The sequence below is a fragment of the Cygnus olor genome, chromosome 2 (assembly GCF_009769625.2).
Source record: "Cygnus olor isolate bCygOlo1 chromosome 2, bCygOlo1.pri.v2, whole genome shotgun sequence".
NCBI lineage: Eukaryota > Metazoa > Chordata > Aves > Anseriformes > Anatidae > Cygnus > Cygnus olor.
The window spans coordinates 84,328,521-84,341,485 of record NC_049170.1 but is presented as its reverse complement, the minus strand read 5'-3'; the positions used below and the strand labels follow the sequence as shown (position 1 = coordinate 84,341,485).

At 38.6% G+C, this 12,965-nt stretch overlaps 1 protein-coding gene across 10 annotated transcripts in view; it reads right to left on the bottom strand.

The window, feature by feature from the left end:
* CTNND2 (catenin delta 2) overlaps positions 1 to 12,965 on the bottom strand; it is a 646,797-nt gene that overhangs the window by 226,361 nt on the left and 407,471 nt on the right. For all 10 annotated transcript variants that reach the window (XM_040548196.1, XM_040548193.1, XM_040548191.1 and 7 more), the window contains one exon: positions 9,320 to 9,572. In XM_040548196.1, coding sequence (XP_040404130.1) covers positions 9,320 to 9,572 — 253 coding nt within the window. The remainder of the gene's footprint in view (positions 1 to 9,319; positions 9,573 to 12,965) is intronic.

Below are 12,965 nucleotides of genomic sequence, written 5' to 3'. Positions count from 1 at the left end.
TGTCCCTGTGTGTACGTTTGTACATAGAATCACAGAACCACTGAGGTTGGAAAAGACCTTTAAGATCATCTAGTCCAACCTTTAACCTCCTACTGACAAGTCCACCACTAAACCATGCTACTAAGTTCTACATCTACACATTTCTTGAAGACCAACAAGGATTGCGACTCAGCCACTTCCTCGGGCAGCCTATCCCAATGCCGCACAATCCGTTCAGTAAAAGAAATTTATCCTAATATCCAACCTAAACCTCCCCTTGTGCAACTTGAGGCCATTTTCCCTTACTACTAGGTGCTTGGGAGAAGAGCATTATCCCTGTACAGCTTTTGCACATTTCCTGAAGAGACTTTGTTTTGTTTTACTCTGCAACACAATTTGCACAGCACCTCCTTCCTCCACAAGTGCCTTCTGCCTCCATAGTTTTACCTTTGGTATATTCAGGAAATCTAGACATCCCCTTCTGTCCTCCTCCAGAGTACAAAAACCTTTCAATTTCCTTCCAGGTCTTCTGCTACCCAGTCCCCTCTACTCTGTTGCATGGTAAAGATAAGCATGACTCCCTCCCCCAGATTATTAGAGGTGGAAGGCAAGCTAAACAACAAATGATCCCGCTGATGCTGCAGTGGCTGAAAAAAAAAAACAACAACACCAACAAACAAGAATAACAACAAAAAAAACAACAAATATTTCAGAGTAAGTCTAGAGACTGGGAGTTTCCCCGGCAACAATGGCTGTAGGATTTCTATGGGATCAGTGGTGGCTCTTGGTTCCTAGGAAACCACTAGCTTAATGCTAAGACTCGTGATGCATCTCTGAACTTGACTCGTTCAATGAGCTCCTGGAGTGGGGCAGTAGAAATGGGGTAGAGGGGAATATTTAATTGAAGGTGATGGAGATCACCACTGGAACAGCAGTACAATAGGGAAGGAAAGGCTAGGAGCAGGGCCTCACATTAGGCTCTGATTTTCAGTGAGCTGGCAGAGATTGGCCTTTTCCCATCTAACATGCTCAATCTACATACAGCACAGGTTGTTAGAGTCAGGCTCTTAGTTTTTAACAGCTATAAGATTTTACCAGAGACCAAGAGATGTTCCTGATCATTCTTTCCATACATCATTTTTAGCTAACCTCTACACTAGAAATGAGCAAACATTTTGGTTGTATTCTCTTACATCATAGAGAGTGAAGAATTTCTCTATTTTGTACAACTGCTAGAAAATTAGTTGACTTTTGTTTCCTGCTTATATAATAGCTGTACAACATCACACTGCGGTCTAGCTTCAGAAACTAACAACCTCTGCACAGCAATTTGTGTCAGTGTTAGAAGATGATTTTCAGTTGTGGGTGTTTTTTTTTTTTTTTTTGAGAAAATTTCAGAACATGTCCTGATTTTAGCAAGCTTCTTGAAATTTTTTCCCATTTATCTTCTCCACCTAATGTATTTCCCTCCCTCCCATCACATTTCCCATCAAAGAAAGATCAAGATTACCCTTTGAACTTCAAAGCACCTTACAAATTTAACTTACTCTGAACATCCCTGTAAAGAAGATCATTATTATCCATTTGGCTGATGAGATGTCCAAGAGCTACTACTGAGAAGCTTATGTGGTTTATTCTTGCCAGGAGATTGTAACAGCTTACATGAGCCCAGTAAAACCTGAAAGCATGGTTCTTCCCCATGCTTTTAACGTCTGGTTGGAAAATATACTTGCAACATTTTCTGGCTGTTACAGTCTGTCATCACAGAAAGGCACCACACAGATTTTGCATCTGTCAAAGTTTGCAAATGAGCCACAGGATACTGAGCAAAATGCGTGGCAAACAAAGGCAGAAACTGCACTGAGACATAGATTCACCGTTAGAAGCTGTGATGCCATTCAAGAGCCAAAAATGGACTATGAACAGTATGAGGATGAGGTACACTGTCCACCTGCTTCTGTCTGTATGAATTAAGATATTAAAACACATAACAGATTAGGAAAGAAACTGGAAAAGGTATTTGTTCTTGAAAGGCTGCTCGTCAACTGGCAGACACATTGCGGGGAAAAAAAATGGCTCAAAAGGAGGTGATGCTGGTCTTTGTTTTTTTCCAAACTTATCGACTCTACAAGGAACTCCAGCCACTGTTCTCCTGAATGCCCTGTATCATTGACAAGTACATAAGTAGTCTTTTACTTCTATCCCTCTGGCACAAAGTAAACAAATTACTTTCTGTTGGAGGTTGAAGATTGTAAGACCTACACTTTCAAATCAAACAAGAACTAAGACATCATCTCTATCTCAAAATTATACCTTGTATAGCACGTAAGTACCCTACCAAATAAAATGGCTACGTATAACCTCTTCTCTGATGATGGTTAGGAACTCTAAGCACTTCAGGACACACTCATTACTCAAACTACATGGATCAGCAATATCCACGTTACTATGATACATAAATTGTGATGTTCTGTGATTACAGTATGGCAGGTTTGCTAGTGATGAGATCAGATTTCATTTTAAACAATAGCATGATAGGATGGCAACAAAATGGAGTAGCCTCCTGCACAGTCAATAATTGGTACTAGTCATATAGAATAGTAAGCGAATACTAGTGCTTTATGGGCTAAAAGCACAGACACTATTTTTGTAGAGTACGCTCTACTTTTGTAGAGTACACATTTTTTTAATTATATTTTTTTCCTCTCCTATGGATTTCCGAGAGAAAGGAGGTTGCTAAAAAGTATGGGCCAAATTCAATTAAAAAACCAAACACACACACACAAAAAACAGCTACAGATAATGCTTCTACGCACACCAAATAACATATTGTGCACTGGGGAATGACTCCACCTCTGTCCAGTGATCCCCCAGTCATTTTGAAACTACCCTGATGTAAGCAGTGGAAAGAGAGACAGAAACTGTTGGCATATACAAGAATGTTTTTTACAAGTTCTGGGTGCTACTCCTCCACTTCACCATAAGTCGACCCACATTGGATCACTTAGCACCTTGTTAATTGTGCCATGCCTAACCCAGAACTAAATATTCTTAATGCAAGTCTTTTCCAGCCAAGGTTTCCAGCCAAATCAGTCTACTGAAATTCTAAGTTAACAGACTATAAAATAATCAGTGAACCCCACCTCAACTATTTTAAATAAGCAGGCTTCATCCTTATTTACTAAAAGCGGAAAGAGATCTCTGGTTAGTTTTCAGCTCTTCCACCTTTTCTCAAAGCGATTTTGCAGACTAATTAAAAATTTATGCCATTTATATAGAAAAGATCTGTATGAAGAACTGCAATTTGCTCTGGACTTGCTAGTCTTGAATTGTGTGTATTTTTGTCCTGTTTAGACATTGATTTTATTTTCTCGTTAGGGTCATTTTTTCTTACTCAGAGGAATATACATGAAATCCTGAGAGACTGTACCATTTTCACACAGGGAAAATTAACCAGATGTTCTTTTCTGAAGGAAAAATATACTTAACCACAGCATTACAAAACAGTCACTCTCAAAAAGCATCTGCTCGGTTCTGCCAATACAAGTCTTGGTCCATACAGACTTGCTGTACAAAATTCTTAGCAGGGTATTAGCAGGACCACAGAAGCTGAAGCATTAAATTTCTGGAACTAAGTCTATGTTGCCAAACATACACATGCTCAGATCCACAAGAAATGTTTCCCATGGCTTCCCCACTACCACCACCTTTGGAGAACTTTCCCTTCCACTTTACTCCTAATTTCAGAGGAGGGTAAGAGAGACCTTTGAAATCTATTGAGTGAAAAGGAGATTTGCCTCTTGCATATATAGAATGGGAGAAGTACATCTGCAAGCCATGTTTTGCCTCATTCTCACCAGGAATACAACTTCAGTCTTCTACCTCTTGGGTTTGAGAGAGATGCCCTGGGTACCCCAGTTCTACCCCACCCCCCAACACAGGCACACACTCTATCTGCCCAAACTGTTTTAACGTAATTAATTCAGTATCAGAGATACTGATGTGATAGTTAGTGGTAAAGGCTTTAGCCTGGGATGGGGTAGACCCGTCCTTGCTGGGATAAATAACTACTGCAAGCTGCATTCCGCCAGGAAGGACAGACACCCACCAACAGTATGTTGGACTCTGAAAGCCCAAATGCACATCTCAGCACTGAACACAGCAGGGCTAGACACTGTCACCACTGGCTGTTCTGTGATCACAGAATCATTAACGTTGGAAGAGACCTTCAAGACCATCTGGTCCAACCATCCCCCTACCACCAATGTCACCCATGTCCCTAAGCACCACGTCCAACCTTTCCTTGAACACCACCAGGGACGATGATCATAGCAAGGCCTTCTCCCTCTGCCCAAGTTTCTTTCCGTGGGTGACAACCCTTCCTGAAGGAGCTACCAGACACATTCTCAAAAAAACGCCCAAGCTCCCACACATGCAGGTTTACACTTACTTTCTTACCTTGTTACACTGTTCTACTGCCTGGCTGCTATTCAGATTTACAGCAGACTAACACCATTAACACTGAGACAATCCTTGGAACAAAGCAAGATTAAATACATGGTAAAGTCTCCTGCAGAAACATTTACCCTTTAACAGGCCACATTCCAAACTGCGTGTGCTGATCTCATAGACACTTTTACTGGAACACAGAAGTTAACTATAGTTTATTTTACCTCTATCACTACTCCTACAGAAAAGAAAGCTTTCTAGCTTGCATTTTGGAAACACAGCACATTTTTTGGAAAAAAGAAAATGGAAAAAGAAAAATATACCAACAAGATAAGTTTTGAAATTTACAGTCCATACAGAACGTTCTGATCTAATTTATTTCCTTTCATAAGCGGAAAGAAAGCCAATTTTAAAGTTTAGAAAATAGGCAGCCAGCACCTTCATTTTCTGCTTAGGAGGAAAATTACAGCCAGCAGAGGTAACAAAATGGGATGTGGGCTCTGAATGCACGGAATGAAACAAACGTCTCTGGGTATTACAGCTCAATCATGCAGTACCTGGAAAGCTCCGTCACTTTGTTGACCTATGCCCAGACAGTTCTAAAGCAAGAACTGCTGAGAGAAAGTTGGATTTAACTTTTTTTCTTCTTCTGCAGTTGCAACATGATTTCACTGCTACTGTTGGTATTAGTTTTCCTTTCTTTTTCCCTAAAAACAAAAAGTGCAATCATTGTTGCAGTCTGCACTTTGCAGCTGTGTTCACCAAATGAGACCTTTTCTCCCAAAGAAAAAGTTTTAAGGGCTCTGAAATACATATCTTGGGAAAGGGGATCCCTTGAAGAAATATTGTTAAGTGTAGGTCAATATAATGCAAATGGACATCTGAACACTGAAATTCATTTTGACAGCCTTCATAGAGCATTTTTCACAAAATTCTAGTAACCCAGCATCCTGCCATTCTCTCTGAGGGGAAAAAAATACTTGTGTATATATGAGTGTAAATAAAATCAGGTAAGAATAAAAGAGGAGTCACAAAACAGTGAAAGACATATGTCAACTCAGCCCATCAAAACAGACACACGGAGTTCAAAACCAAAACTACTGCTACTACAAAACGTCATTGGTATATACTCAGCTGAAAGATACGAAAATTATGTATTTTTCACCTCTTATGCAGCTGGTATGATTCATCAGGAATGGTACATATGCGTTGTTTTGTAGTAATTCAAAAACTCATAAAATAAGTAATTTATACATATTTTGGAGTATAAACTGGAAGGTACACAGACTGACAATTGCATACTGACATTTAAATTTTTAGGGCTCCCCAGCTGACCTAAATTCTAGGGATGAACAGACCTTAAATAATTTGTTGGTGCTTAGGGACAGATTGATCCTTCTTAAACAAAAGTAGGGTAGAAAATACAGCGAGCATATATTTCCAATACTTTAAAAATACTGACAACTTCTCTCATTCACAGTTTAATAAGAAACAAAAGCAAGACAATAGTTAAAAAATAAATGTTATGCTCTCACCCCCTCTCTACGCCACATTTTCATGTAGCAAATTATGGCATGAAACAGTTTATATCACATCTCTACTGCATATTTCTGTTCCTTTTTTGACCTGAAGTAAATATATAAGGATGCTCTGAAGAATCAACCTGTAAATTGTCTTTGATATTTGACATCTCTTTTTCCATACACCTAAGTTTTATTTCTGGCAGGTGGTAAGAAAAGGGGGCTCATTTCCTTTTTAATGAAAGCAAATCATCAGACTCTCTGCCAGTATAGATACATGTAGTCTTCACGGTCTTCACTACGTCAGTTCATACCATCTAACAGTCTGTCTAAGTTAAAAATTATCCACTACCACAAACCTGATAATAAGTATTCTGATACATTTTGGAAATATTTTTTTTCCTAAACTTTAAGTTAATGAATATTACTCTGCATTTTATGACAGTTGGATGATGTAGAACAGATGTTGAGCTAAAATTTCATTCGCCAAACATCAGCTCAGAACACATATGTAAAACGACAGTATTAGTAATCCAAACTACACAGTGAAAACAATGGAAAAAATTGTCAATTACTTCAGTGCCTGCCAGCCATTTTTCTTGGACTTCAGATGGAAATCCCAGCTGAACTGAAGTCTAGAAAATAATGTTCAGTTTTAGAAACCATAATTGCTTATTAAGATAAGTATATTCTCTTCTTGGCATCTATTTTTTATCCTGAACTGACTGACATAAAGCAAATGCTGTTCAAAAGTCTTCAATTAATATGCTTTTGTCTTGCAGTTTTCTCTGCCACCAGTGAACCCTTGTTTGGACATGTAGGCTTAGTGTCTGAAAATTATGCTTGCCACTCTCCTCAACAACTATGCAAGATCTTTTTAAAACAAACCAACCAACCAACCACAAAAGCAGCAACAGCTCTGTAAAAAAGCTCAAGATTTATCATTTTCTCAAGTCCATCTACTGGCCAACATGTTTCTTGTTTCTTTCTGCCTAAGATATAAATGATAACCCTTTGAACAATACAATGAAACTTGACACAGCTACTGAAAGTTGTTCTTATATTTGAGACATATTCTCATTCTCCTACTTAAAACCACTACCTATAATTGTATCTCCTATGTGCTACTATATAAAGTTCTGTCCTTAAATTTTTTTCAAGCATCTGGAAAGTCATCTGTCCCCTCTTTCCCGTGCTTGTAATTTATCCAAGCTTTTGTACTCTATCCATAGAAATCAACATTAACAGTCTCCTGACCACTTTTATTTCTTTTCTGCACGCTCTTTCCAATTTCTCACAATCTTTCCAGTCTTTGAACTATCATCAACTGCTATACTCCACAAGAAGTTTCACAAAGCAGCCTGCCTAGGTGGACTATAGCTTCTGGGTACTAAGCCACAACATAACCAGTAATATTCTTGACATTGCTTTATAAGAATTATTCTGCATCTACAAGTAAGGGCAGCAAAATTAAGTGATAGACACCATGCACAATTTCATTCATTTGATCCATAGACTAAGTATAACGCAAACCTCTTTTGCAGAAATGATTTTGTGAAAAATCCCAATTCATTTAATTGTGATCATAACAAAAGGGTATTTAATGACTCCAAGATTTTATCAAATTCAACTTATACCTGGATGTCTACTTGCTGCTACTTTACCTAAAGAAATCAATACTCATGAACGCACAAATGATCACAACACAAGAAAGAATGAAAAAAACTGCCAAGTGAAAAATCTGCAGGAGAAAACCTTCTTTTACAAGCACATTTCATAGGCAGTAACTGACTATCAGTTTCAAAGTGATTGCAGAGCAACTAAACAGAGGTGACCTTTTATTTTAAATAGGCATAATATCTAGCACCTGTAGAAATACTGCAAATGTGTCTTTCTTGTCTATTTGGAATAGTGCCTTCAGTAACATCATGCATTTCCTAAGAACATTTCATATGGATTACTGTCATTTTTCCTCTGGTTTAGTGCACTCCTAAAGCAATTTTCTTTAAGTTTGAAAATGAGACATTTACAAAGCAAAAATTTTTTTCTTTCATGAGCTTTTATATTCTGGAACACAAATGTATCGGAACATCAAGGTTTCAGAAAAAGACCATTTCTCTCTGGTTACCAATGCTTGTTCTGGGGCAAGGGGAAAAAGGGTAGGAATTTAGTTCATATTTTTTCAAATTTCTGGAGGAATACCAAAAGCTAACGAAAAATGTTGAAGATGGAAGTTTTCTCAAAAAGTAAAACTCTGTAGTAGCTGTAGTGGTCGTGAGCTGTGATACTTTTGATGTGCCTTAATATTTATCTACTCTGGGGTTTTGGGAGAGGGAGAGAGAACTTCTATGATGCTAATCATGTAGAGAGATCAGGTTGTGGATATTGGGTTTTTAATGCAGCAAGAGAAGCCTTTGCAAATTGTTAAACACCTCTACCATTTTTGCTGGGAGCAAATTTTTGGGTTCTCTTATCATGTATTACATGTAACAATAAATAAATACTTCACACCATCTGCCACAGGGAAAAAAACAAAAAACAAAACTAAACTTGTATAAATTAACATTTATGATGGGCTTAAACTTAAGTTACCAAAAATACCTGTTCTCTTTTCCATCAGAAAATTAAAGAAAATCACGACGTGCATCAAGGATTGTAGTCAGCATTTCGATTATCGTTACCATGGAATTCAAAGCATTCGCCAGAAAACCCTCTCTATAATCTGTCCACCTGTGTGCCTGCTTGGCATATGCATGTCTATAAAGTTTCTCCTTGCACCTTCCCTAGGCATATGAACATATCTCGATGGACGTGCACATACATTCTGCTACCTCATACCAGCATTAGAAGCTTGCACAAGACACAGGGTGAAGCACAAACCTGACCACAGGCTGTTTCACATCACTCAGTCTCATTGTCTAGTACCTAGCTTTTAAGCAGCTTTTGTGAATATTCACTGCAGAAAAACCAACACCCGTAACAACTCCTGCCCAAGGAGTGACTTGAAAGTTCAATCCAAAACGGTTAGTCAAAACAGTCATACCACTCCTTCCATTTTCAGAAAAAAAAAAAAAATTTCTCAGAAGACTTTGAGGAGCGCCAGTACTTGAAAGCAGGGTAAATATACATATCCAAGACAACACCTATCACTTCGTTTCAAAGAAGAGCTCATGAGAGCCTTCTAAGGCAAAGCATTAGAACAAAATTGTTATAGAAACAAAATTTTATACTTACAATCAGGTTTCGGGTTGTGGCATTTTTTGTTGTTGTATTTTTGGTGGTGATATTCAGTAGCAGAAACACACAAAGCAAACTGCAATTTCAAACCTCTGCACAAACAAGAAATAGTAGACAATTAAGGTTTCACCCACCTGGGATCTTTCTGAATGCTATCAATGGAAGGTGACCTAGCCAAGGTCCCCTCAGGTGGGATGGCTGGCCCAGATTTGCTGTATGGTGATTCAACAGAAGGACAATACTGCAGCTGTCGGTAGGGGTCTGCGTAATTGGAGGCTGGGCCTGCAGCATAGCTGGCCCTCTGGAAGGTCGCGGTTGCGTTCTGTGTGCCGTGTTGACTGCCTGTGCGCTGTAAGGGTACGGAGTCGACACCAGGGGAAGATGGGGCTACGACAGGAAAGTAGGGACAAAGTAAAAAATTGAGGACCTGTTCACAGAAATGGTTAACCAGGTCTAGGCAGAGGAAAAAAACACACACGTATAAAACAGGGGTTCAAAAAGAATGAGAAAAAAACAAAACAAAGAACATCGTCATTTCTAAAACCATTGAAGTAAATAACTGTCAAATGGATTTCTAAAAGACATGCCACTCCTGCACTGGAAGGTCTCTAACACCAGCTAAACAGACCATAACAGTGCTTTTCACTTGGGGTTTTACTTGCACTAACCTGGAACAAAACAAGTGCAGAAAAGCATGGGACTAGTCAAACTAGGATTTATAAACACCACCATCTGAAGCTTTTGCAGTCCTTCGAAAAGTGGATGGAAGCAGAAGGAACGTCACATCAGGCTCAGGAGGCCAAATTGCCGTGGCCAGCTCTACGGCAGACAAAATGGACAGCCATGGCCAGCTCAAATCAATAGTCCTGCCATTGGTGAAACAGGTAAAACCAGACACCTGCCACTGACTGTTACTGTGCACACTTCAGTAACTTTTTTTTTTTTTTAAACTTTCCTTCCTCATATTTCATCATGAAGAAGACTTAGAGGACTGCTACCGCTACCTGAGTCTGCAAAAGAGCCAGGTATGAGGTGCCCACATAGATGTCTTAATTCATGTCAGCAAACGGTTGCGCACTGAGTTCAAGATTATTGTATTAGCAGGTTTGAGTGGCTTACTTACAGATTTAAACTGACTTAATGCTTTTGCGACTCAAAAATCTCACTAATCTCCCTCGGAGGCCATTATCTTCCTGTTATACCACAGTGTAATAAGGATGTGGTCGCCTTTGTGATTCTTATTAAATACGCAATATTTTTCAACCAAGGTCCAGTTAATGGCAAATGGCTTTGCACTGTACGTGCTAGAGGAGCAACACCCATGTGATCTTTGGCCTGGAAACAAATACAAATTAAAAGCTGGCTTGGACTCTTTGAAGTGGCAAATAAATTCTTCGCGGCTCCCACTTCCGTTTGGCCCAAGACCACAAGGGCACTTTTGCAAGCAGGATTGGGCCTAGCTTCAGGATTAGTTTTAGCTGGGTCAAATTCATACACAGAACTGTATAGGCAAAATTGCATATTCAAGTGGCAGGTTTTAGTAAAAATATTTCCCAATCCTTTCTTATTAAGATGTACATTGACTCTTTAGGATGGTAAATATTTTCAGTATACTATATATCCACGAAAGGGACTTTAAGCATTTTACCTTGAAGTGTCAGCAGATGAAATACACTGAGCTTAAAATAAAATTACTGCAGTTTTGTCTGAGCTAGCACAGGCCAGAAATTACAACGCCTGAACATTTTAAATTTTCAAACAAATTAAACATTCAAATTCTGCCTGTGGTTCTCAAGTATAGCACTTTAAGATAACAAGTATGATCTTATAACTTTGTTACAAACATATATAAGAGGGATTACCTTGACATAAATACTCAACAACATCTTAAAAACACTGTTTTTAATTGCTAGTATATAATTCCTCGAGAAATGAGTAATAAAGAAACAGAGACCTTTTCGTAAAAATGTGTCAGTTAAAATGCAAGAACGTTTCATATTTCAAATTCAAGAAAATGCATACTGAAACATCTCATGCACAAATCATTCCAAACTCAATGTTATGAAGACATAAGAACATCATCACCTTTTAACAGAAAATACACAATTCAAACCCAAAATTTGGTACCTTATGAGAAAAAGTGAAAAAGTTAGAGAATATACTGGAAATGTTTTCAAGTGAAAAAGCAAAAACTGAATTGTACACTGACATAGCATACTTATAAGTATTGCCAGTACGCAGAATATCCTGCTAACTGTTGACACATATGGGGAATTGCACAAAAACCCAACAACGCTAACAATGCTGAAAACAAGAACTCATTGTAATGGAGATTGCTTTTCGACATATTCCAGCCTATTTCCCTTCCTTTCTTTCTCAAGGCAGTTCAATGGAAATTGTGTTTGTTTTTAATTTCTTTAAAAACTTTTCTATTTTCTCATTTGTCTGTTTATCAAAATAGGTATTTATATGAACCAAAACTAGCTGTCACCCTAACACCTATGTGCTTTTTGAGTCACTGTGATTCATTTCTCAATTTATCTTCCTAACAGACTTACTTCCTTTTGAATTTTATCACAATGAACACAGAACTACCAGAGTTAGAATATGAAAATGAAACAAATCTATGATTTAGCTGCACATCCACATATCAGCTTGTTTGGTCAAGTTTAGATCAATTTGGAAAAGAAAAAGAACACTCACTTAAGAATAGCTTCTACATTTAACTGGATTAGAGTCATGGACTGTAAAGAGTTCAGTTTTAATAGACATTTTTACATGAATAGTTTCAAGTAAAACTGAAGAAAGGCATCTACCAAGCAATTACTGTTGCTGAAGTAAATTCTTTTAGCAGCCATATTTATTCAAAGTGTGGCTCTTCAGTCTATGACAAAGACTGCATTTATTGAGAATTCCCTTGGATTTAGGGCATATAAACATCAAAATCATAGCTATTATGTCTTTTAAAAAAAAAAAGCAAAGTCTATTTGCATCACCCAGAGACGTTTAATCTTCAGTGAGCACAGGGTAATCCGCAGGCACATACAGCGGACTGGAGAGCATTCACATACCAGCTACATCTGCAGATGATCATGCAACCTATTAACATAATTTTAAACTGAAAGCATTTACCCGTTTCTCTAACTTTTGCATTTGACTTCTCTCATCCCAAACCAAAGTCAGATACAGCTGTAACCACACAGCTACACCTGGACCAGGCCTGGCTCACCACCAGCCAGAGGCAACGCTACTTGGGCAAGGACCAGGGCTTCACCCCAGCAAGGGAAGAGAGGGAAGAGAGGAGGTGTAGCAGAAGTGCTGTCCTAAGAGACACGTGCCAGCCACCAGCCCAGCCTTTCTGGGACCTGGTCTGGCCAAAGCAGGAATGCGGCCAAACCATGCTGTTGCCCTGGGCCTATTCTGCCTCTGCATACCTCTGAAGGTAAAACCAGAAGTGGTGACCAGACTGTGAAGAGGTACGACTACTTTTGTGGACACCTTCAATCCCAAACTTCTCTTTAAAGAGAAGTCTTCAGTCTTCAACAGTCCCAAAACTGAGATCAAGATTAAAAAAAAAAAAAAGAAACAAAGTATCTCAAAACCTTATTTCATCTTGCTTATTTCTTCTTCCTAAGTCACCACACATCATTTTTAATAGTTATTGCAGCCCACACTTTCTAAAAACTTCCATGGAAATTCTGTGGCTAAATGTCAGATAAAGTCTCAGAAACTCTCAGGTAACTTGTCCAGCAGTTGCTGAGACCCAGCTGCAGAGCACAG